Below are 27,917 nucleotides of genomic sequence, written 5' to 3'. Positions count from 1 at the left end.
AGAAGAAAAAAAAGGCCTAAAGATAGAGCCTATTAGTACCATCACCACCACATTACAGAGGAGAGAGGAGGAAGCCCAGAGAGGTTGAGGGATTTGTCCAAGGCCACACAGGTAGTAATTGGTAGGGCTGGGGTTTGACCCCCACTGCCTGATGATACTCCCTAAGCCCACACGGTTTTATGGGTGCTTCTTATGGCATTAACACATCAACCATGTGAGAAAGCTGGCAGGTATTATTATTACTTGGAAAATTAAGAATAGGCCAGAGAGACTAGGGTTTGGGCTGAGGCCACTCACTGCGGGGAAGGTGGACTCTGCAGCACAGCCTCCAGCCTCAGCACCAGCCTCAGCACCAGCCTCAGCACCAGCCTGTGCCTAGGCTGTAGCTGTAGGTTGCCTGAGGTCAAGAAGGTTCTGTCCTGGAGCCACAGGCAAAGAGTATTTGTGTGTGTGTGTGTGTGTGTGTGTGTGTGTGTGTGTGGTGGTGGTGGTGCTGCTGCTGGGGATCGAACCCAGGGCCTTGTGCATGCAAGGCAAGCACTCTATCAACTGAGCTACATCCCCAGCCCCCAAAGTGGGTTTTGATTTTACTCGGTCTGCCCCATGGAACATTGCTAGGAAGCCCCCAGTGACTCCACAGCCAGTATGGAGCCACCCATCATTGGGCTCCTCCCAGTAGCAAACCCTCCGCACCTTGTCATCAGGCTGCCTGCTGCTGTCCTAGTGCCAAGAGAGAGAGAATGCGAGCAAGACCCAGCCTCAGCCGAGGAAGGAGCCCGAGGGGGACCCCCGCTGCCATAGAGCAGAACCACTGTGGCCCGGGGATCAGAGAGGGAGCTGCAGGATTTGGAGGAGCTGTTCCAAATGTGTTTCAAGGTGCAGGCGGACAGAGGCTCCTGAACCCAAAGGTCGAAGGGAACAGGCTCACTTGGCCGGAGGACGAGGGCGCTGGAGGGAGAGGAAGGAAGATTGCATGGCTGTTCTGGAGGAGGGGTCTTGAGTGATGATGGCAGTTCAGACCTAAGTTACGCGCTTGGTCCGGGTTGGGCAGAGCTGTAAGACCTGGGAGCCGGAGGGGGCGGGCACTGCGTGTGAGGCCCCGCCCCTCCCTGAGCCCCGCCCCGCAGCCCGGCCCCGCCCCCGGCCGCAGGTAGGGAAGAGGCGGAGCGCCGACGCCCCGCCCCGAAGGGCCACCGCCCAGCCGCTCGCCGTCTCGGATCGGAGCTGCGTCCCGGGACGTGGGGCCGCGGGAGGTGAGCGCGGGGTGAGTGGCGGGGCGGGACGCAGGCGCCCGACGGGTGGCGGGGTCGGGCCGGATCCGCCTTGGGCAGCGGTGCGCGGCCGCGCGGCGGGGGTGCTGTCCTGCAAGGCGCCGGAGGCCACGTGGGCCTCCCGGAGGCTGGGGCTGCACTCGGAGGAGGAGCCGGTGGGGCCGCTAGACCTTGGGCTCCGGACGCCTAAGGACGGGGTCCTGGGTCCCCCTCACCGGGTGTGGGGCACGTTGATTGGTCAGAAGTTTAAGTGCCCCGGGAGGAAGGGGACTGCCCGCGACGAGGACCGCGCAGCCCCGCCTAGGACCCAGAAGTGCCTGCAATTCAGACTCTCCTCTCCTCTCTCCTGTTTCGCGGTGAGCATCGATCCCGAGGCCCGGGGTCCAAGTTTGTGCGAGGACCCGCGCTTAGGTGGAAACAGGTGGGGAGCGGGCCGGGCTCCCACAGCCAGCTGGTTCTGGAATGAGGGGCTTGGGAAGGTAGGCCCTCGGCTTGCCTTTTACTTGTTGAGCCCCATCTGATGTTTCTGCAGGGCATTGGGTCAGAGGTTAGGGAGGAAATCCAGGTCTCAATCCCTGCCCAACTCTATGAAGAACTAAAGGAGAAAGCTCTCCCGTTGGGGCTATGAGAGAAGGAGGCGGTGTGTCTGAGGAATTGGCCCCCACGTGTGGAGTGGCTGCTGTTTCCCAAATGGCTAGATAGGACCCCCGTGTGTGTGACATTTGCTAGTAACATAACGAACCCAGCCAGCGTCCTTGTTACATTTTTGAGCCTCCCTGTGGGGCGGGAGTGGGAGTGAAGCTTGTTTTAGAGCAATTACTTCTCAGCTGAAGGGGGCACTTTGCCTTCCAGAGGATATTTGGCAGTGTCTGGAGATACTCTGGTTGTCACACACTCTGGAGGGGAGTGAGTGACATTATCCCTGGCATGCAGTGGGTAAGGGCTAGGGATTCTGCTAAACATCCTAGGAGGCACAGGAAGGACAGCCCCATAACAAAGAATTGTCCCGCCCAAGGAGTCAGCCCTGTGCTGAGGCTGGGAAACTCTGCTGTAGCACCTGGTCCATCCAGATACTTATGGATTTCTTCTCTCTACCTCAATTTCCCCAGTGGTTAGGGAAGGAACTTGGGATTAGTGTAAATGAGAAGTAAGGGATAGGAGGGCAGTTATTCCTCTAAGAAGTGTCCTGCTTTGGTGCCAGAGTCTGCCTTTTCCCTGCTCATCAGGGGACCCACAGGGAGCAGTTCTGGGTGTTGTGGAGGAGGGCTGAAAACAGGAGCCCTCTCAGAGCCTGGGCCTGGAGTGCTTCACCCCAGGGCAGCCTCCCACGTAGGGTGAGCCAGGGCAGCTCTTGAGCTCAAATGTCTCTGGGGATGGAGGAGGGGCAGAGTGAGCTCTGTTCCCATAGATCTTCCCAAAACTACATAATGGTTGCGATGCGAGGTGACCTGCTGGAATTTTCTCTTTGAACACACACCTAACTCCTCCAGCGATTCACATCAGGAGAGTAACGTTCAAGGAATGACAGGGCTCCTAATTTTTGTTGTCTCCCCAGACTTCCCTCCTTCAGTAGCCAGGTACAGTGGTGCACACCAGGAATCCCAGCTACTCAGGAGGCTGAGACAGGAGAATCATGAATTCGAGAACTACCTGGGTCACTTAGCAAGACTCTGTCTCAAGAAAATAAAAATTCCCCTGTGGTGGGAACCCTAGGTTGTTTGAGGGGCCAGGCAGACTCAGCTGCTGGTGGAGGAGGCACCCTGCCCGCAGCATCGACTGAGCAGTGGTGAGAGATGGAGGACATCAGAACTATGGCCCACCGGGCCCCAACTCCAGTCTGTTGAGTTGGACTCGTGATGTATTCCCAGCTTCCTGGGAAAGAGGAGGAGTGAAACAGGATCAGATGAGGCAGCCATATCCCTGTGCAGGAGCTCAGGCCAGCCCACAATCCTTCCCTTTTCCCAACTGTTCCCATTGCCCCCATCCTGCCAACTTCTGCACCCAGCCTGGGGACCCTGGTGGAACAAGAGAGTGGAGGTTTCTGGTTGGTTTTGGTCTCCTTACTGTAAGAGACTGAAGTGAGACTCCCACCTTTTCAGATGAACAGAAAGCAGTGATAGCGGCCCCCACGGCATGTGCCTCTGGAGGCACGAGACTGAGCACCCAGACCTATACAAAGTCGTTGACCCCAGGCCTTCCCCCAGAGCCTGGGGAATAGACCACCCAGGAACTGCCACCTGGCTGGCTCATTCCTGAGCCACTACTGCACCTGGTGTCTGTCTGTCTCTCAAAGATACACACACCCTCTTTTGTTCCTGTAAGAGGAGGAATAAGTCACACCACGAAGGCACTGGATGGCCCTGGGGTCCCAGTTCTGCTCTGAGCTCTGTGATAGTGTTTTTCCTGTGGCCTCTGCCAGGATCCTGTCCTACTTGTATCCACTCTGCCCCAGACAGACACCAGTTGAGAGCAGGAAGCGGCCAAGGCGTTGGTTCCAGCCACCTGCACGAGCCACCTGGGCTTCCCTTTGGGCCTGCCCTTCCCGACCCCTGTGTGGTGTAGGTATGTGCTTGTCCCCCCTGCCCATCCCCTAGGGTCTCTGTGCCACACACTCTGGAGCAGGCGAGGTGTTGCCCCACTGCCCCAGGGGATTTCCAGAGTGAGCTCATGCCCTCTGCTGTGTCGGAAGTGACTCCCGGTTTCCTTTCCTATCCAGTCTGGCCAGGCTGGGGGAGGAGGGGCGGGACATCAGTGCCTGCTGAGCACAGCTGACCTTGAGTAGCTCCGTGGCTGGTAAGGGGACACTGCCAGGCCGGGACAGGTGTCCTCACAGGAGGAGCTGCTGCCTGCCCCACCACTGGGAAGAGCAAGAACAGGGGCTTCCCCGACTGCCCCTCAAGTCACCCTGGCCTGGCCGGGAGTAGGCGGGTAGAGAAGGCTCAGCTTTCCTCCTTACCTCCTGGGAGGTTCAGGGAGCCACCTTCAGTAGGTTTACCCAGAGTCCCATACACCAGTGTTCTGTGGTTCAGAAGGCTCTGGGTGGCAGTTTCAGCCTCAGTGCTGCCCTGGGCCCTCTGGGAGAGTGGTCTGAGCCAGGTGGGTAGTGCAGAAGGCCCCCACAGAGCCGCTGATCAGTCATGGAGTGGGTGATGACAAGCCCCGGGGCCCAAGAGGGAAGGTCTGGGGACTTCCAGGCTCAGTGGTCTACTGGAGTGTGCTCGGGAGGGTGGGAGTCACTTGACCAGTCGGCCTGGGTTTCTCTCGCTGTGCAGTGGGACCCACGAAGAGCCTTCAGCCAGCGTGTGGCCGTGTGGGGATGGTCTTGGCCTCTATTGCATGGCAGCCAAACCCGGCAGACCCAGCATGGCAAAGGCCAGCACTCACCCAGAGTGGCCACACCGTTGGCGTTCTGTAGAAATAGCTGGGTCTGGGGCAGGGGACCTCGGTGCCTTTGGGGCCATGGGAAATGAGGGATGGGTTTCCATCTGGGCCTGACCTGCCATCCCCTTGCCCCCACCAGTCTGTGTGCCCCTGATGGCCTGGGGGGTCACAGAGGCGATGCCCTCAGCTGGGCTCCCCCCTGGCGGAGGCTCCTGGGCAGGAGTGGGGTACACTGCCAGGCCTCTGCCTCCCAAAGGTGGTGCGTCCCTGTACCCGCAGCATCACACAGGTGGTGCAGGGCGGGCTTCTTGCCCCTGGTCCCTAGCAAGGGGTACCTTTTTCTCCCTTGGTGGGCCTCCCTGAGTCCTTGCCTCTGTGTGGCAACCAGGAGGCCTGGAAGAGAAGGGTGGGGAACCCAGCCCCAGCCCCTGGGACCTTATCAGTCAGGGAGCATAATGAGGGCTCAGTCTCAATTAAATGATAATGTTTGTAAAGGCCCTTTGATAACTGAGAAGTGCCGCCCAAGCTCAGATGTTGTCACTTTTGCCTGAAGGGCTGCAGGGGCTCCTGAGCCAACAGCCTTTGCACCCACACTACTCTGCACTGCCCCCAGGTGTGCCCTTGTGCCCCTTGGGCTCCCCAGGTGCAGGCGCCACAGAATGTGGGGGTCAATACAGGACCCTCACTAGGCTGCAGCCTGCCACTCCCTGACGGCAGGACTTTGACCAGGTGACTGCGCCTCTCTGAGCCTCAGCTTCCCCATCTGTCAGGTAGAGTCCCTTACCTCTGAGGCCCTGGCTCAGAGTCAGAGGCCGTGTCAGTGGTGACAGAGCCTAGCAGGAAGGACAGAAGTCAGCAGTTGGCCACTGATTGTGTGCCAGGTACTGTACACTCAGGTCTGTCACCTTTGCTGGCTCCCTCCATGGTGGGGCAGGCTCAGCAGTGGATATGTGCCCAACATCTCCCTACAGTGAAGTGACCAGGCCAGGTTTGAGCCTTGTCTCTGGACCCAGGTCCCCCTCATTCCTCAACAAGAGAACCCTACATTGCCCCACAGTAGTGTGTGTGTGGGGGGTGATGGGCAGGTGTTTCTAGAAGCCCACCTTGTGTGGGCACAGCCTAGTGCATCCAGGTGCCTCCAAGCCCTGATACCACTGGGGCGGGGGCCAGCTTCTTCCAGGGAAGAGGGGCGCCCGGGGGCAGGGTTCTGGGTAATCAGGTTTATTAGCTCCTTAATGACTGTTTACAAGCCGAAAAGTGTCTGCCTGGCATATTCCCTCTCTGCTGAGGGGCTCCACATGGACAGGAGTATAACTGGGCCTCCAGAGTGAGGCTGTGCAGCATCCTGTCCTGTCCAGGGGAGGGGCCTGGGGAGCCTGCAGCGCCTTGGAGTTCTGGGTGCTCACACCCAGTCAGCAGGGTCAGTTTCTGGTTGAGCGATACTTGGCAGGGTGCTTTACCTCTCTGTGAGACAGGGTGAGACTTTGTCCCTCAGCTGAGCATGCTCCTGGGGTGAGCTGTGGTTAATGGTGATAAAAGCCACCCAGATCTCAGACCACCGGCAGGCTACTTAGCATCATACCCATAAAAAACAGGCTCAGAGTCCTTAAGTGGCTTAAAATCACACAGTGGTTAGGGCTGGGCCCTATCTCCTCAGCCACTGTCAAGAGCCAGACCCAGGAGGAGGCAGGTGGAAGCTGGGTGGACTCTGAACTTGTAAGTACACGACAGAGCCCAGCTGTGTGGGGGGTGATGAGGACCTGTGCTGCTTCTGAGGATCCGTGGAAACCTAACTCCCATGGCCCCTGTTCCAAGAGAAGCAAGCCTTCAAGACTGTAGCAAAACGCAGCTCACGCCAACCTGTGTGGCACCCAGTATACTCTGGGTCCTGGAGCTCTTCCATGTCCTGGTGTCTGGGCCCCCAAGGAGGGGCAGCAGAACTGAGACCTCCCCAGAGGAGGCCAGGCTGCGGGGTGAGCATCCCAGGCCACACACTCAGTCCCTTTCCATTGCCCTCCAAAACTTCAGTCAACCCCCCAGACTCTGGAACTGCTGCTGTTTGCCTGGTGTATGGAAGGGCACTGTCACAGATGCTGTCCAGGGCATCTACATTCCTGCTCAGCTGCCATCTACTTGGCCCACCTCCACCAGCAACATCTAGAGTCCAGAGGTTTCCAGAAGGACCTCTGGGGGTGCCAAGTGGGGAGGCCTGGCCACATTCCTACTTCCTCTGGCACCTGCCCCAGATATCACCAGCAACTGCTATATTTTGGGCTTTGAGGATGCAAGGCTCAGGCACCCCCAGCTCAGCCCACTTCCTGGATGGGGACTCAGTGGAGGAGGAAGGCATCTCCATCTCTACCAGACCTGCTGGTGAGTGGTCCTGAGAAGGGCCAGGTGGATGGAACCGAGAGCGTCGGGCTGCCTGATGAGGACAGGGCTTTCTCCCAGCCCCTGCACTGCACACACAGGCTCACCCCTCACACCCTGCACTGGTGGCTCCCTGGAGCCTAGCACCCACTTCCCGGGTGTGTGGTGTGGTAGGCAGCGATGCCCAGGCCAATCTAACTGGGTCAAGGGGAGCCCAGGCCCTGTATCTGGTGTGGAAGAGCCCAGAGAAGCCCGCAGCTCGCAAGCCCCTGCACCTGCCCCTTCAGTTCTGAACTGAGTTGAGGTCAAGTCCTGGAAGAGGGAAGGAAGAAGGAACCGGGGGCTTTCTGGGGAAGGGCCGGCTTTGTGTAGGCTCTCTGGAGGGTGTCAACCCACAGGCCGTTTCAGGTTTTTCTGTGGGGTGAAGCTCACCTACCCGCGGCTTGCTCTGAGTTTGTGTCTGGGCCGCCGGCCCCCGGCTTTCCCTCCCGCGCCCCTGCCTCGTCCACTGCCCTTCACAGCCTCCCTCCACGGCCTGTGGGAGGCTCTGCCTCTTTGCATCTCTGTGGCCAAGTCCTGGCCCCAGACCCCGGGCCAGTCTTTTTACTCTCCTGCCCTTGACTCCATTCTGCTGTTGCTGGGACCAGGAGGCCAGCCTGGGGGAGACACCACTATGCAGGGTCAGCTGGGGGGCAAGTGCAAGGAGACAGGGGTGACAGTTCTCCCATGAGCTGTCCCTTGGCCTTTGGAGGGGAGGGGCCAGACAACTCCCTGAGGTCAGCAGAACCTGGGGCTTTGCTGGGGCTTGCACAGCCATGGGGGCCCAGCTTCCTCTTTGCAGCTTTCTAAAAATGCCCCAGTTCCCAGTAGGGCCATGGGAGGGGAGGGGGGGTTTTGGTTTCTGTGGTCAGGGAAGCCAGGGAGACCAGAGTATCCTTAGCCCCAGCCCTGGGGGCATCCTGTGATTCAGCCTCTGCCGCCCCCTCCCTCCGAGCCTCCTGTTCTTTGGGACCCAGAGGACTCACCCACCCACGGCTCCAGAGCTGGAAGTGGCTTCTGGGCCAGGTTGTGGTTTCTTCACTTCCTTTGTTCAGGTGACTCGTGCCCCATCCCCACAGGAGGGCCCCTGTGCTTCCTGGTCGTGTCCAGTGGAGGGGTCAGAGCAGCTCACTCCTTGTCCAAGTGCCTCCCCCTCCCTTCTGTCCCCATTCCTGGCCATACAAGGTTCAGCCCTTGCATCAGGCTGGTGTCTGTCTGACGGGCTGCGGTTGCTACTCCCTGCCCTGGCTGAGGAAGGAGCTGGGCTCCTAGTCCACTCACTTCTGTGCAAGTTGGGGGCAAGTGGTCTTGAGCAGGCCTTCTGCCGCCTGGTGGAGAGGGCTGGGTGGTGCAGGAAACAGTGCAGAGCCCAGGGTGTGGGGAATCCATCCACCACCAGGGGAAACACATGAGCCTCCAACACCTGCCAGTGTGGGGGGTGTAGGTGGCCAGCAGGTGGAGAAAGGGAGGGGGACTCTTAGATACAGGTGACACTGTATCCGGGGTAAGCTGGGAGGGGACAGGGGGCCAGCACTCATGGAGTTGGCCAGGAAGCAGGTCCCTCTAGCCCCCTGCCTGGGCCGGCCACCAAGTAGTGTTTTCTGGGGCCATCCTGGGGATGGCCTAGCTGACATTGGCCAGGGCTTGGTTGGGAGTGCCCAGCCCCACCCTTGTGGGGAAACCGGATTCTCCGGGCGGCAGTGGCAGAGGTTTCTGAGTCTGCATTTCAGGGTGTGCCTGATCCCGCTGCTGCTGGCTGGCGGTGCTATCTGGAAGGCTCCCTGGAGAGCAGTGCTGACCCCCGGCCACAGAGACCTCCACCTGTGGGGACCCCAGGGGTCTGAACGCCACACTTCACTTTTCCTCTGGATCTGGCCCACCTGCCCCTGCTCTCCCCACACTGGCCACCATCCTAAGGGAAGAGGAAATTGAGTCTAACCAACCCTCAGCCCTGGTCTCTCTACCCAGGACACTTTGGTGTTTCCCAGCTCCTTGGAAGCTCAGGCTAAAGGCCCTCCCCAGAATCCAGGCCAAGATCCAGCTTGGGCAGGTGGCCATGGCTAGTGCTTTCAGACCTCCCAGCCACAGGCCAGCTGTGAGGCTGACCCGGGGGTCTTAGAGAGAGCAGCGGATGCAACTGCAGGCAGGAGGAAGCCTGGTCCCAGGATGTCACAATTTCCTCTGTAGTGAGCAAGCACTTTTGGGGGCGGGAGATAAGTGGCAGGCGCCGCGGCTCCAGGGCTCTTGTGCCTGGCCTCTGCCGTCTGCCCTGTAAGTGAGTCACACAGGAGCCCAGAGTGGGTCTGACAAGGCCCACCCCTGCCCCGGGCATCTGCCTTCCCTCCTAGGTCCCTGAGGAAGGAGCTGGGCTCCTAGTCCACTCACTTCTGTGCAGGTTGGGAGCAAGTGGTCTTGGGCAGGCCTTCTGCTGCATGGTGGAGAGGCCTGGGTGATGCAGGAAACAGAGTATGGGCTTCCTGCAGGCAGTCAAGCTGGCCATGACCTTGTCCAACCCCCCCACACACACACACACAAACACAAACACTGTTAACAGAAGGAGGCACAGGATGGAGCTGCTTATGGACCATCACCCAGGACCTTGTGCCACCCTGTGCTGGTGTTAAAGGAGGGTGTCGCCCACCTGCCCCTCCTGGGGGCAGACTGCTTCTCCTTGGTGCCCCCAGGATTATCCTGGAGCTGGTCCATGCTCCCCTGTCCACAGTCTTAGGTTATGTCTGCCCTTCCCACCAGGAGGTCAGCACATAGGCCAGTAGCACAGAGGGTGTCATGGGTGGGGGGATCCCAGCTAGCTGATCAGTTACTCAGAGCCAAAAGGAGGGCCTACAGTCAGCCATGGAGTAGGAGGTGGGGTCCACTGCAGACCTCCTTCAGACCCTGCAGTGAGCAGAGGGGCAGGGGCTTGTGGATGTCACTCAGGAACTCTCTAGAGGGGGCTGCTTCCTGAGCTGGCTGCAAGATGGGGAGATGGTTTCTGAACAGGGACTGTGTGGACTGACCACCCACAGCCATGCAGGCTCCCACCAGACCCCAGCTGGGTGCAGGGCGCTGTGCTGCCCTGACTTGGGTGGGGAATACTGACACCTGGGCAGGTCTGTGGGATGCTGTGAGAGGGGGGTGACAGGGCAGGCTTCCTGGAGGAGGTGGCTTTCCTGAAGGGAACAGTGTGAGATGGCCTTGCCTGGGGAGCCGCAGAGGGCCAGCATCTGTCTGGTGGCTGTGGGCAGGCCTGAACTCTGACTCTGGGAGTGGTGATTAGCTCCAGGTTCCAGGAGGCTCCTGCCTGCCTGGAGACGGCAGCTGAGCTGGACTTGGTGGCCTCCTCCCACCCCCACCATCCTCTGCCTGCCCCCCTCCCTTGGTGCCAGTTTTCCCGGGCAGTGTCCGCCAGATGCCCGCTCTTTGCACCCCGGTCCCACAGGATGCCAAGCAGGATCTTTCCTAGCGGAGGCCCCAAGTGAGACTGTTGCCTTGGAGCTGTCCCCAAGCAGCTTCCTCATGTGGCTGCCCAGCCTCCTCAGAGCCGGCCTGGCCCAGCTCCTTGGGTCATCTGCCTCTGATCTTAGAGGGGTGTGAGGTCAAGACTTCTGCTGAAGCAGAGGCTAGAGTCCTGCCTTAGAGAAGTGGAGACGCACTGGGCCTCCAGCTCTGCTCAGGTGCCCAGGAGGACACCCTCCTCGCCTGTGACTGGGGGCTCTGATGACCAAGGGCTGACACCATATGCAAAGCACAAAGAGGCGATGCCAATAGACTCGGAGGGGTGTGGCTCTACCCCAGCCCAGTCACCCCTCGGACTCTGCTGGGCGGTCCCAGGCCAATGCTTTGAAAAACACCAGAATGCTCTGGCTCCTCCAGAGGGGTCTTGCAGCCCCAAGTGTACCCCAACTATAGGGAAGAAGGGTCCCTGTCCCTTAAGGAGACCTCCGTCCTAGAGCCCAATGTCTTGAGTTCCAGCTGCACCCTTTCCTGGCTGTGTGAGATTGGGCAAGTTAGTGAACCTCTCTGAACCTCCATTCCCTAACTACAAAATGGAAGCAGTGATAATGTGTATCTCAAAGGGTGTTTTAAGAACAAAGAGGAACAATGCCGGTAAAGGGCTGAGCAAGGGCCTGCCCGTGCCATAGAACAACATAGCATAAGCCCTGTGCAGGACTTCCTAGAAGCCCCAGGAATGCCACCATGCTGTTCCCTTTAAAATGGTTAATTTTATTTTATGTGGATTATTAATTATTATTAATTATTAATAAAAACAACACAGCACGTCCCTGTGGTTTCTGTGCTGCCTTGAATATCTGGCTGACTCTAATGGAAGAGAACGCCTAATCAGGAGGCAGCCACCACTCCCTGGACTTGAGTTAAATGTTTCTCTTAAAACTGAAACAATAGGGCTGGGGATGTGGCTCAAGTGGTAGCGCACTCGCCTGGCATGCGTGTGGCCTGGGTTCGATCCTCAGCACCACATACCAACAAAGATGTTGTGTCCGCCGAGAACTAAAAAATAAATATTAAAAATTCTCTCTCTCCTCTCTCACTCTCTCTTTAAAAAAAAAAAAATCACATTCTTTCCTTTAAAAAAAAAAAAACTGAAACAATAAAGAGCAGGGACCTTCTGACTGCAGCGTGGGGTTCCAGCCAGCGCCCTCTGTAGGTGGTAGGAGGTACACTCGCTGAGCCCCAGCTCAGCCCCCAGGGGCCCTTCCTGCACATCTCCGTCCATCCTTCTCTGGGGAGCAGGTGGGATCGGTCCCATTTTATGAGTGGGGAGACTGAGGTCAGGAAGATGAAGGACCCTGAGGATGGCGTGACCCTCGAACCTCCTGCCTTTCTTTCAGGCCGAGAGTACAGAGAAAGCTGCCCTGCTTCACCTGGGCCGTCTGTCCACCTGACCACAGAGCTGAGGCTTCACCCCTGTGCATCTGTACAGTGAGGAGCGGGCAGGAACATGGTCTAGGAACCTTCCAGTGAGCTGCAGAAAGCCGAGGGCCCAGCCCAGATCTGAAGGTAGAAGCCGGGGGGTCAGGTGGGCCGGGCCAGGTGGTCTGGGCCAAGTGCTGGCTGTCTTGCTCATTCAGTTGTTTTTTAACAAATGTGTTCTGTGGGGCCTGCAGGCTTCTGGCAGCACAGGTGGAAAGGGCAGGAGGCCGCAGTGGACTGGGGTCAGTTCACAGAGCTGTGGACATTCTCAGGGGCAGAGGGAGAGAGGCTGCGGGGCAGCCAGGGGCTGCGGGTGGTCAAGGGGCTGCTGGGCGGCCAGCCAGGGCCCCTCTCAGCATGTGGTGGCCAAGGGGGCAGAACTGTCCGTCAGCTTATGAGGAGTACCAGCACCGTTTGTAGTGCACCTGCCCGAGGCTTTGCTGAGGTATAGTTCATGCAGCATCCAGTTCACCACTTCAGGCAGGCCATTCGGTGGCCTTGGGTGCAATCAAAGTTGTGTGACCATCACCACAGTCTGAGTAGGACAAGAACTAAGTATCACCCTGATCAGTGAGGCCAACCCACCATCCACACAGCTGCTTCTGAAGGTTTTCATTCAAACAGCGGTGTGAAGAATCCTAATGATAGCTGTCACTATTCGTTTTACAAACTCAAGACAATGCACTTAAGCCAGTATTTCTAATCAACTCTCAACCCTCCTACTGAGGCTCGCTCTTTAAAATGGTTGATTTTATGATATGTGGAATTCACCTCAATAAATTATTAATAAAAACATCAAAACACAAAAAAAAATCAATAAAAATAGGACTCGCCCCGTTTCACTTCTGAGTCCCTGAAGTCACTCAAGTTATTCCACTTACATCATGTTATATTCTTTTAACACGACAGAAGATTGCACCAATCTCAGTCATGTTTTAAATAGCACCATCAATTCACCTCTCACTAACAATAACAGTAGCATTTGTATTGATTATGTTTGGAGGCTGAGGAGCACTGAATCAAACTCAGCTATGAAAAACCCTAGCCGGCGTGCCGATTGCCCCCTGTTTTCAGTTAGGTTTTCACTGCTGGGACTGTATGACCCAACAAGAACAACTGTGGAGGAGGAAGAGTTTATTTGGGGGCTCATGGTTTCAGAGGTCTCAGTCCATAGACAGCAGACCCATCTCAGTCCATAGACCATTCTTCAGGGTTCAAGGCAGAACATCATGGCAGAAGATTGTGACAGAGGGAAGCGGCTCACATGATGATCAGGAAGCCCCAAGACGGTACATATCAGATACAAAATGTATACCTCAAAGTCACGCCCCCAGTGCCCACCTCACCTGCCTCCAACCACCACCCAGTTAATCCCATCATAGGGATCGATTCATTGATTGGGTTAGGGCTCTCATAACCCAACCATCTCTCCCTCATAAGTTGAATATAATAATCATCGCCTATAATTCCACACTAACAACTTTCAATCAACAGTTTACATCTTACTCAAATTAATATATTTATATTATGTAACTTCAACTAAAAAAAACCCCTACCACACTGTCATATCTAACACATGAAATAAAACCCCACTGTTAATTTTTTTTTTAATACAACACACGGGTTGCTTTATTTTTTTTAATGTTTATTTTAAGAGAAAATCTTTTTTTTTTTTGAGAGAGAGAGAGAGAATTTTTAATATTTATTTTTTAGTTCTCGGCGGACACAACATCTTTGTTGGTATGTGGTGCTGAGGATCGAACCCGGGCCGCACGCGTGCCAGGCGAGCGCGCCACCACTTGAGCCACATCCCCAGCCCTGTTAATTTCTTTTTAAAAACAATTTATTCCCAGTGTTAACTTCAACAGTACTTATGACACTTTTGTCCCTAGGAGGTCTTCCCTCAACTAACTAGATTTGTCCCCAAGTGAATGATTATCAGAGAACGAGTTATAAACAACAGCATTATTACTCCAACATCCATAGCCATTATAGCAGGATTAAGCTTGTATTTCTCTATGTGACTTGTTTACTCAATATCACTAATACTATTCCCAACATCCAACAACACAAAGATGAAATGACAATTTGAAAAAACAAAACTAGCTCCTCTTTTACCAATCCTAATAACTTTATCATCCACTCTTTCCTTACCATTAACACTGACACTATCAACTTTAAACTAGGAATTTGGGTTAAGTAGACCATAGCCTTCAAAGCCCTAAGCAAATAACACCAATATTTAATTCCTTACACTCTCTCCTGCATCAATTGAATGCAAATCAACCACTTCAGTTAAGCTAAAGCCTTACAAATAATTTATATCCTAGATTGATGGGATTTAAACCCACAAAAATTTAGTTAACAGCTATTCATGCAAGGTGACACACACCTGTAATCCCAGCAGCTCAGGAGGCTGAGGCATGAGGATTATGAGTTCAAAGCCAGCCTCAGTAACTTAGCTAGCCCCTGAAGAACTTAGCAAGACCCTGTCTCTAAATAAAATATTTTTTTAAAAAGGGCTGGGATGCAGCTTAGTAGTTGAGCACCCCTGGGTGTAAAAAAAAAAAAAAAGTTATCAGCTAAATTCCCTAATCAACTGGCTTCAATCTACTTCTCCCTCCATGTAGGGGAAAAAGGCAGGAGAAGCCCTAGCAGGGTTGAAGCGGCTACTTTGAATTTGCAATTCAGTCTGATAATTCATCTCAGGACTTGGTAGAAAGAGGGTTCCACCTCTGTCTTTAGATTTTGTGGGGGTACCAGTGATTGAGCTTGGGTACTGGATCACTGAGCCACATCCCCCACCCTGTTTTATATTTTATTTAGAGACAGGGTCTCACTGAGTTGCTTAGCACCTCACTTTTGCTGAGGCTGGCTTTGAACTCATGATTCTCCTGCCTCAGCCTCCTGAGCTGCTGGGATTACAGGCGTGGGCTGCTGTGCCCAGCTTTGTCCCCAGATTTACAGTCTAATGCTTGCTCAGCCATCTTACCACCTCCTTCCATCCACCAATTGCTGATCATTCTCAACAAATCACAAAGACGTGGGAACATTATATCTCCTATTCCCTGCCTGAGCCCATATTCAAGCTGAGTGAGGCCGACCTGGAGCCCTGCTGGGAGATAGTCGATCCATAATGTCATTATTACTGCCATACACTGGTGATAAGTCTCTTTATAGTTACAGCAACCATACGTGGAGGATTCAGAAACTGACTACTCCCTCTAATAATTGGAGCCCTTGGTATGGAACTCCCTCGAATAAATAACATAAACTTTGGCCTAATACCTCCATCATTTCTACGATGACTTTCCTCATTTATAATTGAGGCAGGAGCTGACTAGTTTTTCCTCTGTTGGCTGGAAACCTAACACAAGCTGGAGCTTCCGTAGACCTAACTACTTTTTCATTGCGTTTGACAGGTGTGTCTGTTCTGGGAGCCGTTAATCTCATCACCACTATGATTAATGTAAAGCCCCTGCTCTATCTCGGGGTCAAGCACCAGGGTTGGTCTCATCAGTGCAGGTGACAGCAGTGTTATTACGGCTCTCACTTCTGTGCTCGCAGCCAGTATGACCACACTCCCTGCCTGCCGAAGCCTCAGCACAACTTTCTTAGACCCAGCTGGAGGTGGAGATCCAATCCTCTATCAACATTTTTTTTCCTGGTTCATTATACACCCACAAGTATATATTCTTATTTGACCTGGATTTGGCATTATTTCATACACTGTTACTTATTATTCAGGTAAAAAAAGAACCCTTTCGGGACTGGGGATGTGGCTCAAGTGGTAGCGTGCTCACCTAGCATGCGTGAGGCACTGGGTTTGATTTTAAGCACCACATAAAAATGAAGTAAAGACTGTGTCCACCTAAAACTAAAAATATATATTTTTTTTTTTTAAAAAAAGAATGCTTTGAGGGCTGGGGATGTGGCTCAAGCGGTAGCGCGCTCACCTGGTATGCGTGCGGCCCGGGTTCGATCCTCAGCACCACATACCAACAAAGATGTTGTGTCCGCCGAGAACTAAAAAATAAATATTAAAAAAAAATTCTCTCTCTCCTCTCCCACTCTCTCTTTAAAAAAAAAAATTAAAAAAAGAACGCTTTGGTTATACAGGAATAGTATGAGCTATGATATCCATCGGTTGCTTAGGGCTTATGGTCTGAGCTCACCACATCTTGACGCAGGAATAGACATTGATAGTCAAGCCCATTTCACATCAGCAGCTGTGAGTACTGCAATTCCAACACAAGTCTTCAGCTGCCTGGCCACTCTATGTGGAGGGAGCTTCAAATGATCCCCTGCGATACGGTGAGCTGAGCCCTAGGATTTATTTTTCTATTTACCTTTGGAGGTCTAACAGGAATCGTCTTAGCCAACTCATCATTGGACGTGTTTTTACGTGACACCTCTTATGTAGCCCACCACCCTCATCCCCAGATCCAGCCATAAGCAGGCCCTAGTCTACTTCTGTCTAGAGAGACCCCATTTTTTTGCCTTTGCATGGATGGGGTCCCACAGCAGGTGGATGACATCAAGGTTATAGGCTGCTTCGGAACTTCAGGCCTTCCTGTGGCTGAGTTATATTCAGGATCAGGGATGGCACGATCTGCCCCAGCTTGCTTATCCATCTGTCCATCGACGGGTATTTGAGTGGCTGCCACCTTTGGGTCCTGTGGACAGCCCTGCTGGAGCATCCCCGCCTCCCTGGTGTGGTGGGGACATGGGGCCACAGTGCTTATCATGCACTCTCCTGTGGATCTGTGAGTGCTTCCTGAGGGAGGACCTGTAGTCTCCCTGGGGTACGGGTGAGGACTTGGGTGTCAAGTGGCTCCAGTGACTCTCCCCAGCAGCAAGTGTAAGGCAGCAAGGACCTTGGGGTGGCAGGGTCAGGAAAGGCAGAGAAATGGGAAAGCTGAGCCAGTGAGAAGCTCGGGCTGGCAGTGAGAACAGGAAACCCTGGACGGTGAGGAGTGGCGTGGCTTCAGCAGGTGGTAGTGTTGAGGCTGGTAGAGATGGCGGGACACAGGGATGGGGCCACCCTTGGCTACTGTGTTGCCCTGCTGCCCCCCCACTTTGACCCACAGATGCCCCTGGCTGATGGGCTCCCATGTGAGCCTCTCCAGGCTGTGAATGTAGTCAGCACCCACATCAGAGGGTGGGTGTGGGGCCCCCCAGAGGGGGAGGAAACACTAAGCCCACCCCAAGCATCTTGGGAAGTAGAGGAGAGAAAACAGCTGGAAGTTTAGCTGGAGAAAGACCCAAGACAGAGCAGAAGCTGCAAGGAAGGGAAGAAAACAGCCCAGGGTGTGAAGTCTGGTGGGTCCCCTGCAGAGAAGGGTCCCAGGACGGGGCGAGTTGCTACTTCCGTGTCGGGGGCAGAGCATCAGTAAGGTCCACTGAAATTCGAGGTGCTCTTGCCATTGTCCAGCCGCCCGCTTCTAGAACTTTGCCTTGCGGTGCTTGAGCAAGCGCATGGCAGAGGGCAGGGTGTCGTGACAATAGACACAAAACACCCTAAGTGACCGCCCACTGGGATGTAAGTCAACCATAGCACGTTACACTCCATGGGCTTGTGGCTGTCGTCAAAGCAGGTGGGTCCTCTGTATGAACTGATGGGGACAGACGTCCACGCTAGGGATCAGGAGGTGTGAGGTTTCCAACTACATGCTGCTTCCAACAGAGGGATGAGGCCTGGAGAACCGGGCTTCAGAGTTCTGTGTCTTATTTCTTAGCGAGCAGGTATCACTTTTATTAAAATATCTCACCATTGTGAAAAGAAAAAAAATCCAAACAGGTGGCAGTTTCAGTTATCTTTTTTTTTTTTTTTTTTTTTTTTTTTTAAGAGACAGGGTTTCCCTATGTCACCCAGGCTGGCCTCAAACTGCTGGGCTCAAGTGATCCTCCTGCCTCAGCCTCCAGGTAGCTGGGATTAGAGGCATGAACCACTACTTTGGCTTTCAGTTCTCTTTGAAAAAGGAGCTGGACAGCCCTGGGGGACAGGGTGCCCAGCATGGTGGGTTTCTCTTCCCTCTGGGGACTATGCTAACCACCACTTCCTGCAGTGCCTTGCAGGGACCCTCCCTCCCAGAAGCACCTGTGCCCTCCACATCCCCCCACTTGCCGCCGCAGTCTCCTGCCCAGCACAGCTGTGGGCACCCTATTGGTGGCTCAGTGCACCAGATGGTCCTGGAGCCTTCTCTCTGTCCTCCCCTGAGCCCTGTCCCAGAGACAAAGGCAGAGCCCTCTGGCCAGGAAGCTGCCTCACTGCAGCTTGCAATGCCTTCTTGTCATGCTCCTTTCCTGGTTTGGTTTTGCTGAAAGCAGAGAGACCAGAAATAGAATGAGGTAGAAAGTTGGGGACCTCCTGACCCCCACCCAGGTAGAATGCATATGAAGGTCAGAAATAGACCTTCTCACCACACCACACCCAGCCTAGGTGCAGTCTGGCTGGGGTCCAGGCTTAGGTTCAGCTAACGTGGGGCAGGTTGGTTCTGGACCTAGGCTGCCTCCCTGATGCCAGGGTCGTAACACCTCTGGGGTTCTGCTGCGTGTGTCCACGTGCCCACACCCTCTCTCTGTCTCTGTTCTAGCCACCTGCCCACCATGGCCTCCGCTGACAAGAATGGAGGGGATCTCTCCTCTGCGTCTGGTAGCCGCCTGCAGAGCCGGAAGCCACCCAACCTGTCCATTACCATCCCACCGCCTGAGGCCCAGGCCCCCAGCGAGCAGGACAGCATGCTGCCTGAGGTGAGGGGACGACCGGGGGCTCACTGCCCTGCCCTGGGCAACAGGTGTGCCCATATGACACCTTTTGGACTGTTGCACGAGGACTCCAGAGGGTCCTCCTTCCTGAGCCACAGCCTCCCCCAGCCTTGCCCTCCTTCCTGGATCATAAAATATCTAAGGAGTGGGGCCCTGAGATCGGCAGTGCCATCTCCTAGGGCACTGGGGAACGGGGAGCCTTGTTGGCAAGCCGGCACACTGAGTGCTCCCGCCCAGGCTCTCCGTGCCTCTTCTGAGGGCGGTGAAGGGCTGAGCGAGCCCAGTCCTGCGGCTCCGGCAGCCCACCTCTGCAGCCCTGGATCCTGCAGAGGGTGGACATGGATCAACACTGCATGTGGACTCTTGCCACATAAAGAGCTCATTGAGAGATGGCCCCAAACAGTGTGGGCTCCCACACAGCCTGGAACATAAAGGGGAGCTATGTTAACTCCGCCTGCTCACCCCAAGAGCTCTGTAGAACACATGAAAGGGGGAAAGACCATCCTGGGTATGGGAAGGCTCTGGACCGGGAGTGCATGCTCTGGTTCCCTGGAAAACATTAGAAAATGATGATTTAAAATCTGGAGTGAAAGGTTGGGGCTGTGGTAGAGTTCTTGCCTAGCATGTGTGAAGCCCTGGGAGCCTGATCCCCAGCACTGCAAGAAAAGAAAAGAAGAAAAAAAAGTTAAGTCTGGAATGAAGCGTCGGAGTTGTGGTAGAGCCCTTGTCCAGCCTGCATGAGATCCCAGTTCAGTGCTGCAAAAGATAAATAAGTCAATGAATAAACTCAACACAAAAGCAGCCAGGCTGTGGAGGGGGCTGGGCTTGCACAGAAGCCAGCCTGTAATTGAGGCCACACATGTCACCACCTGTCCTCCCTTCCATCCCACAGAGGCCCAAGAACCCAGCCTACTTGAAGAGCGTCAGCCTTCAGGAGCCCCGGGGACGATGGCAGGACAGCACGGAGAAGCGCCCTGGCTTCCGCCGCCAGGCCTCCCTGTCCCAGAGCATCCGCAAGTGAGCACCCCTGCCCCATGTGGCCACCTCAGCCGGCTGTAGGTTCTGGGCACCCGAGTTGGCTGGGCCTGGCTCTTGCAGCCCCTCTCCAGAAGGAGTAGGCAGGCTCCCTGCAGAGGTGGGACGTGAGAATCTAATGTCGTGGTCTAGATGGCAAAACTGAGAGCCAGAGATATGTGCCTCAGAAAAAGTCACTGAGGCTGAGATGGTTCCGGGAGCTGGGGGGACCTCTGCCCTGTTCCTCATGTCCCAGTCTTTGCTCCACCCCTGGGGGCCAGATTTCAGCCAGGGGCTCAGGGAGGGCTGACCCCCTCCCGTGAAGCACAAGGATACAAGTCAGGCCCACGGGTGCACACATGCTGTCGGCCCCTCCCTGTCACCTCCCTGTACCAACGTGCACTGTCACCCTCACCTCTGCACACACGCTCCTGTGCTCGGCGTGTGTGTGCACCAACCACACCCTGCTGCTCCTGCAGGGGCACAGCCCAGTGGTTCGGGGTCAGTGGCGACTGGGAGGGCAAGCGGCAGCACTGGCAGCGCCGCAGCCTGCACCACTGCAGCGTGCGCTACGGCCGGCTCAAGGCCTCATGCCAGAGGGACCTGGAGCTCCCCAGCCAGGAGGTGCCGTCCTTCCAGGGCACCGAGTCACCAAAACCCTGCAAGATGCCCAAGGTGAGCTGATGGCCGAGGGGCAGCTGGACGGCTTTCCCCAGTAGCTGGGTCAGCTCTGCTCACCTTCCATCCCTTCCAGATTGTGGACCCGCTGGCCCGGGGCCGGGCCTTCCGCCACCCAGATGAGGTGGATCGGCCCCACGCACCCCACCCACCACTGACCCCGGGAGTCCTGTCCCTCACCTCCTTCACCAGCGTGCGCTCTGGCCACTCCCACCTGCCTCGCCGCAAGAGGGTGTCTGTGGCCCACATGGGCTTCCAGGCTGCTGCGGCCCTCCTCAAGGTGAGGCCTCCTGCAGGCTACGTGTCTCCACTGTCCCTCTCCCCACCCAGAGATGTCTCGAGCTCACCAGGTGTGTGTCTCCTCTGCAAGGGCAGTGGGTGTGCTGGGCCTCTTGGGCAGAGGAGGATCCCGAAGCCCAGAGCCAAGCTGGGTCCTTCAGGCCCCACTTCCATGCGAGCCCCTCTCTGCTCCCCTAGTTTTGGGAGTGGGAGTCTGTGCCCGCTTGTAGAGTGAGGAAGTAGAAAGTGTACGCACCACTCACCCGCCTGTGTTGACTGAGCCCCCGAGATGTGCTGGGCGTTGGGGGGTGCCGAGTGAGGGAGATGTCACCATCAGGGTGGTAGACTCAGGAGGGGCTGGTGTCAAGAAAGGCCTTGGGCTGGTCCCAGAACAGTAGGGGAACATCAGGGAAGGGAGGGAGGGAGCAGCCTTCTCAGCCAGGGAGTGGCCTTGCCAAGGCCCGGAGGCAGGAGGGAGACCACGGGAACTTTGGGGCACAGCAGTGTGATGCAGGAGTGAGGGTATAGAATGGCTGCTTTGAGTAGTAGGGTGCTGAGGGCAGGATTGCCAGAGAGGAGCTAAGTCCGCACCCGGGAGAGAGTGATGTGTTCAGGGCTGGAGGCGGCTGGTGCCCCGTCCTGCCTTCCACTCTCGGAGCCACTTTGGCCTGTGCACTGTCAGATGCTTTGGGCAAGATCCCCCTCCCCAGGGGCTGTGCCCAAGAGTATAACTTGGCAATCCCTTGGGGGCTGAAGATCCAGGTTACTGGGCTCTGGTCCTGATGCCCAGGCCTCTGCTACATGCCCAGGGGCGCTCGGTGCTGGATGCCACTGGACAGCGGTGCCGTGTGATCAAACGCAGCTTTGCCTACCCCAGCTTCATGGAGGAAGACGCAGTCGATGGGGCAGACACCTTCGACTCCTCCTTTTTTAGTAAGGCAAGCATGGGGTCCAGGCCCTCGGGGACAGGGGGTGGGATAGCCTGGGAGCTGGGAGAAGTGACCTTGGCCTTGACATGTCCTGCCTGGAGCCCCTGAAAGACTCAGAGGCCCCTTGGGCCATTGGTGTAATGGAGCGGGCCCTGCATGGAGCTGGCTGTTGGGCCAAGCAGGGACCTGGGTGGTGACGGGCCACTGGGAAAGTCCCTGTTAGGACTGACAGGCACGTGGCTCCTCTGCCATCCTGAAGAGCCTGTCTGTCCAGCCTTGTTCTGCCCTGGAATTGGCATGTGGGGGATGGTAGTAGGGACAGTAACTACTTACACTATCTTTTTGTGTCACCCACCCCAGGAAGAAATGAGCTCCATGCCCGATGACGTGTTTGAGTCTCCCCCACTCTCTGCCAGCTACTTCCGAGGAATCCCACAGTCGGCCTCCCCCGTCACCCCCGATGGGGTGCAGATCCCTCTGTGAGTCCCTCCCCCAGCCCAGCTTGGGGCACTACCGTGCCCTGCCCTGGCCCCTTGGAAGCCCCTCGTGGGGAATGGGGGTGTGGGGATTCAGGCTGAGAGCCACCATCCTCACCAGGAAGGAGTGTGGCCGAGCCCCAGTCACGGCCACCAGGCGCGGTAAGCGCATCGCCTCCACAGTGAAGCACTTTGCCTTTGACCGGAAGAAGCGGCACTACGGCCTGGGCGTGGTGGGCACCTGGCTCAACCGCAGCTATCGCCGCAGTATCAGCAGCACCGTGCAGCGGCAGCTGGAGAGCTTCGACAGCCACCGGTGAGACCCCACCTGCAGCGAGAGTGGGGTGTGGGCAACGGGCAAGGGGAGAGGGATGGAGGTTCCCCTCCCCAAGCACATCCCTATTCATTCAGCAAGTGCTTTGTGGCATCCTGGGGCCGGGAGTGTGACCAGCGTGGAGATGCACTGTGCTCAGGGAGCATGCATGCAGCCGGGGAGGCCCTCGGCGCTTGCTGCCTCATCTCCATCTCCTGCTTCCTGGGCCTGCATCCTCAGCCCAGCTCCAGATGGCGGTCCGTAGACAAGTGTTCATTGAGGCCCCAGAACAGAACCCCCAAGAGGAGGGTGCAGGGAGGGAAGGATGGGTCGGGGAACTGTTGGAAGCTGGAGCCGGGCTAAGCATGGTGGTGTATACCTTTAATCCCAGCAGCTTGGAGGCCAAGGCAGGAGGATGGCAAGTTCAAAGCCAGCCTCAGCAACTTAGCAAAGCCCTAAACAACTTAGTGAGACCCTGTCTCAAAATAAAACTAAAAAGGGCTGGAGTGTGGCTTGGTGGTGGAGGACCCCTGGGGTCAATCTAGGGGGCTAGAAGCAGCTGGAGCTGAGAGTGAGGCGGCCAGAGGAGGCCAGGCACAGAGATCCTGAGGGAAGCCAGAGTCTGGGGAAGGCGATTCTCTTAGTGTGTGATTGACAATGTGACCTGATAGACATGGGACTCCAAGTTACAAAAACCAAGCCATGACAGGTATGTGAGTGTCCTGGAGAAAGGCAGAGAGTCGAGGTGGACAGAGCATGAAGACAGTAAAGACAAATGGGAAGATCCTCCCAGGCAGCATAAAGGTCATGTGCAAAGGCCCCGGGAGTGCTGAGACCAGGGCGTGTTCCTGGAGCTGTAAGAGGGGTGTAGAAAGGAGAGGTGGGCCTGCAGGACAGGGCGTCATAGTCAGCAGTGGGCTGATTTGGCTGTCATCCCAAAGGCAGTGGGACGCCATCAAAAGTTTTAAGGTGGAAATGGATCTTACAAACTGCTTTGGGAAGGGTGAATAGGTGAACTGGTGAATCAAGTGGAGAGCCCAGTGGTGGCCCTGCCCAGGCAGAGTGTGGGCTGGCTGGGTTGACCTGGCCTCTGCCCACAGGCCCTACTTCACCTACTGGCTGACCTTCGTCCACATCATCATCACGCTGCTGGTGATTTGCACCTACGGCATGGCGCCCGTGGGCTTTGCCCAACACGTCACCACCCAGCTGGTGAGTCGGGCTCCTCCCTGAGGCTTCAGCGCAGCGGGCACCAAATCTGTCCTTCCAGAAGATCCCGGCCCCGGCAGGAGGTGCTCAGGCTCACCAGAGCTTGGCCCCTTCCCAGAGGCAGGACCCTGGGGACACTGTCCCACTCCTCACCCTTCCTGCCAGCCCAGGGCTCTTGCTCTTCTGACGACCCCCCCACCCTGCGCTTCTACAACAGGTGCTGAGGAACAAAGGTGTGTACGAGAGCGTGAAATACATCCAGCAGGAGAACTTCTGGGTCGGGCCCAGCTCGGTGAGTCCAGGCTGGGGTGGGGCCATCTGAGTAGGAAACCCAGTGTCCTGCCACCCCCAGGTGCTCACCCACCTCGTGGCCCCTCATCAGGGGAGACTCTGAATGGAGTGGTGGTGCAGTGACAGGCCCCTCCTCTGGGGCCCATGTCACCAGCCGCCCTTCTCCACCTGCAGATTGACCTGATTCACCTGGGAGCCAAGTTCTCACCCTGCATCCGGAAGGACCGGCAGATCGAGCAGCTGGTGCTGCGGGAGCGAGACCTGGAGCGGGACTCGGGCTGCTGTGTCCAGAACGACCATTCGGGCTGCATCCAGACCCAGAGGAAGGACTGCTCGGTGGGGCAGCCCTCTGACCCCTGCCAGCCCCACTGTGGTTCTGCACCACTCTGCTCACCCTGGCCTGGGGCAGGGGCCCTTTAAGGGCAGTGACCGCATTCCCTCCTTCCTCTCCTCCACCCTCACCAGTCCTGTACCCCGCAAGCACTCTGCCAGCACAGAGGCACCCCAGCCTGAGAGGCGAAGCCAGATCTCAGGAGGGTTGGCAGGGGTGGGGTCTGGGAGGTGTGCCTGATCCCTGGGGAAATGGAAAAGCCCCTGTTCTGGAAGGTTCCCCGTGCACACCAATGGGGTGACCTTTGCAGCATCATGACCAGACCTCCACCCTCCAGGAGACTTTGGCCACTTTTGTCAAGTGGCAGGATGATACTGGGCCCCCCATGGACAAGTCTGATCTGGACCAGAAACGGACGTCAGGAGCCGTATGCCACCAGGACCCCAGGTACAGCCTGGAACCACCCACGGGTCCAGAGTGGCCCACAGCTAGGCTGTCTGAGCTTCCTGCTGGGACGCTGGTTAGTGGACCTGGCTGGTTCCCCAGCCCCTCATCCTGCCCAATCTGGCCTCTGCTTCCAGGACCTGTGAGGAGCCAGCCTCCAGTGGTGCCCACATCTGGCCTGATGACATCACCTTGTGGCCAGTGAGCATCGCTGGGCAGCAGGGGGTCTGGGAAGGGCTGGGGTAGGTGCCTGTCGCTCAGCCCGCACCCTGTTGGTCCTGCTTTGCAGATCTGCACTGAGCAGGCCAGGAGCAACCACACGGGCTTCCTGCACATAGACTGCCAGATCAAGGGCCGCCCCTGCTGCATCGGCACCAAGGGCAGGTGAGCCGCCTGCCTGGAGGAAGGGGAGATGCTCCAGGGCTGAGTCCCCACTCCCTGCCTGCTGTGGCCAGCGCTGGGGTTCTGCAGGAACCCCAGATATCCTGATATCCTGCTCTTTTCTTCCTGTCCCCACAGCTGTGAGATCACCACTCGCGAGTACTGTGAGTTCATGCACGGCTATTTTCACGAAGAGGCAACACTCTGTTCCCAGGTGGAGTGAGGCCTTGCAGGGAGGCCCTGGACTGGGAACAAGGGCTGGGCTCACATGCTCCTTCCTGTACGGGGGCCTCAGACTCAGCCTGATCCCCATGCACCCCCACCCCAGGTGCACTGCTTGGACAAGGTATGCGGGCTGCTGCCCTTCCTCAACCCTGAGGTCCCAGATCAGTTCTACAGGCTCTGGCTGTCTCTGTTCCTACACGCTGGGTAAGAGGTTCCTGCCCGTCCCAACCACGACCTCTGTGAGGGCCACCCGCCTGCCCCCCAGGGAAAGGGCTGGGAGCCAGGGCACAGCCAGCACAGCCTGTCGGAGCCACTGCTCCTGAAGCGCACGGCAGCTGTGGCCGACGTGGAATGCTGATGCCTGGTGTGTCCCCGCCCCCAGGGTGGTGCACTGCCTCGTGTCTGTGATCTTCCAAATGACCATCCTGCGGGACCTGGAGAAGCTGGCTGGCTGGCACCGCATCTCCATCATCTTCATCCTCAGTGGCATCACGGGCAACCTCGCCAGCGCCATCTTCCTCCCGTACCGGGCAGAGGTGGGGGCTCGGAGGACAAGGACAGGGAGGGTGGGATAAGGTCCCTTTCTAGAGCCCAAAGCTCTGTGGCATGTGGCAGCCAGCCCTGCTGCTCTGTGCCCCACCCACCTGGGATCTGCTGGAGGGACACAGGGTTCCTCCTGTGCCAGGCTCAACAGCAGATGGACAGCTAAGCTGGGGGCTTATTGACGGTCCCTTAATCCAGGAGAGGGAACTGTGATACCCTTGAGTCACCAGGTACCCCAGCCCCTCCCTGCTCAGCTGTCGCCTCCAGAAAGGCCTTCCTGAGCTGCCATCCTCCACCCCCTCCCTCTTTGATTGATTTCCCCTCTACCCTCCTGCTGGCTGGTGTTCGGAGGACCCCCAGACCGAGCCGTTGGAGATCTCCACGGGTGGCTGCTCTTGGCCTGCAGACCTGGCAGCCTCTTGATCTCTCAGGCCTGACTGTTCACTCTTCTGTCACCTCCCTATTGCCTGTCCCTCCCCACTGTGTGCAGGCTTGTCGGGCTCACTGCACAGGTCCACACCTGGCAGGAACACAGTAGGCGCCCAGTGTTTGCTAAAAGGTGAAAGTGGTCCATCAGTGGGTCCCAGGGCTGCGCTCCCTGCCTGGCACCAGGGTGAGCTGTCCTGCTCCCTGCCCCAGGTGGGCCCAGCTGGGTCACAGTTCGGCCTCCTCGCCTGCCTCTTCGTGGAGCTCTTCCAGAGCTGGCAGCTGCTGGAGCGGCCCTGGAAGGCCTTCCTCAACCTGTCGGCCATTGTGCTCTTCCTGTTCGTCTGCGGCCTCCTGCCCTGGATCGACAACATCGCCCACATCTTCGGCTTCCTCAGCGGCATGCTGCTGGCCTTTGCCTTCCTGCCCTACATCACCTTCGGCACCAGCGACAAGTACCGCAAGCGGGCGCTCATCCTGGTCTCGCTGCTGGTCTTCGCCGGCCTCTTCGCCTCCCTGGTGCTCTGGCTCTACATCTACCCCATCAACTGGCCCTGGATCGAGCACCTCACCTGCTTCCCCTTCACCAGCCGCTTCTGTGAGAAGTACGAGCTGGACCAGGTGCTGCACTGACCCCAGCCCAGCAGGCCTGTGCACCTGCTACCCTCTGGGCACTGACAACAAGGGGCTATGCCCGCGGAGCATTGGGGTCACAAGGGGCTGGGCCCTGCCTGCGGAGCATTGGGGTCACTGGGCCCGGGGCCCACTCCACCTGTTAAGGTGACTCTGTGACGTTCAGCAAAGGTGAGCTCCCTGGGAGGGAGACCCTCATTTCTCAGGCCTGTGTTCTTGGTCAGGGGTTAGGGACGCCCAGGACACCTGTTTCTCTGAGGCACGGGCCCTGCTGTAGGGACCACCTACTCCCTGCTGTAGCACCACCTACGTGCTTCTCCCGGGGCCCAGGCCCTTCTCCCCATAGTCAGTGTGAGCGCGCCCTCCCTGGACACATGGCTGCTCCCTGTCGTCCCCAGGACTGGGGACCCCACCACAGCCCCCCTTCCTGTTTCTCCTCCCCTCTGTGCCCTGAGCCCACCTGAGCCTGTCATAGGCTCCCGGGGAGGGAGGGTCTGTTGTGTGGGGCAGAGAACCAGAAGCAGACACAAGTAGAGGGCCCGGAGCCTTGGCTTGTCTTCTGCCACCCCCACTCCAGCATCCTGCCCTGCAGTTGGCTCTGCTGCCTCTGCCTCACTCCTGGTGGGGGGGACTGAGCCGCCACAAAGTCTTCCTCCCGGGGAGGGTGGGGGCGCCTGGGCTAGCTCAGGCCTGTTTTTTGTTTGTTTGTTTGTTTTGTTTTTTACCAGTTTTATTATGGTCCTAATTTTAAAAAGTAACGCTAACTTTGTATGGATGATGTCTCAAATGTATTAAATGGAACTCTTTATGGAAGTATTTTCCTAACTGAGACCTCAGGGAGAATGAAATCTGGGACTTGGGGGTGAGAGCATCAGCCATGAGCTGTTCAGAGCAGTGGCTTGACCCAAGGGACATAGGAGACTCATGGGACGTCTCGGGATTTAGTTACCCAAATCCAGATTAGGGTCACACAGAAGGCCTTGG

General features: G+C 56.8%; 1 protein-coding gene across 4 annotated transcripts; it reads left to right on the top strand.

Annotated features, from left to right (window-relative positions):
* The first annotated feature begins 874 nt into the window (after positions 1-874).
* Positions 875-27,068, top strand: RHBDF2 (rhomboid 5 homolog 2). 4 transcript variants are annotated; one of them, XM_081273037.1, is made up of 19 exons: positions 875-1,253; positions 11,912-12,080; positions 18,590-18,746; positions 19,654-19,778; positions 20,255-20,450; positions 20,530-20,733; positions 21,542-21,670; positions 22,022-22,140; positions 22,259-22,453; positions 23,551-23,662; positions 23,877-23,951; positions 24,125-24,286; positions 24,619-24,728; positions 24,863-24,926; positions 25,015-25,109; positions 25,245-25,320; positions 25,435-25,535; positions 25,714-25,867; positions 26,514-27,068. In XM_081273037.1, exons 3-19 carry the CDS (start codon positions 18,603-18,605, stop codon positions 26,931-26,933), a joined length of 2,481 nt encoding a protein of 826 aa, XP_081129163.1. In that variant the 5' UTR covers positions 875-1,253; positions 11,912-12,080; positions 18,590-18,602; the 3' UTR covers positions 26,934-27,068. The 4 variants fall into 4 exon arrangements, with proteins under 4 accessions (XP_081129163.1, XP_081129164.1, XP_081129165.1 ...); XM_081273038.1 differs by having other exon boundaries at positions 875-1,264; XM_081273039.1 differs by lacking the exons at positions 875-1,253; positions 11,912-12,080 and adding an exon at positions 1,533-1,627.
* The last annotated feature ends 849 nt before the right edge of the window (positions 27,069-27,917 follow it).

Source organism: Spermophilus citellus (assembly GCF_964194105.1).
Source record: "Spermophilus citellus genome assembly, chromosome: 17".
Lineage (NCBI taxonomy): Eukaryota > Metazoa > Chordata > Mammalia > Rodentia > Sciuridae > Spermophilus > Spermophilus citellus.
The sequence above is the reverse complement of the archived record's forward strand: the minus strand, read 5'-3'. Positions and strand labels throughout refer to the sequence as shown.

What these genes read in the sequence shown, in the direction of transcription:
- RHBDF2 (XM_081273037.1), top strand. Translation starts at nt 18,603, where the DNA reads ATGGCCTCCGCTGACAAGAATGGAGGGGATCTCTCCTCTGCGTCTGGT. An exon ending in GAGAGCTTCGACAGCCACCG is followed by an intron (nt 22,454 to 23,550) that starts GTGAGACCCCAC and finishes CTCTGCCCACAG; the next exon opens with GCCCTACTTCACCTACTGGC. An exon ending in AACACGTCACCACCCAGCTG is followed by an intron (nt 23,663 to 23,876) that starts GTGAGTCGGGCT and finishes CTTCTACAACAG; the next exon opens with GTGCTGAGGAACAAAGGTGT.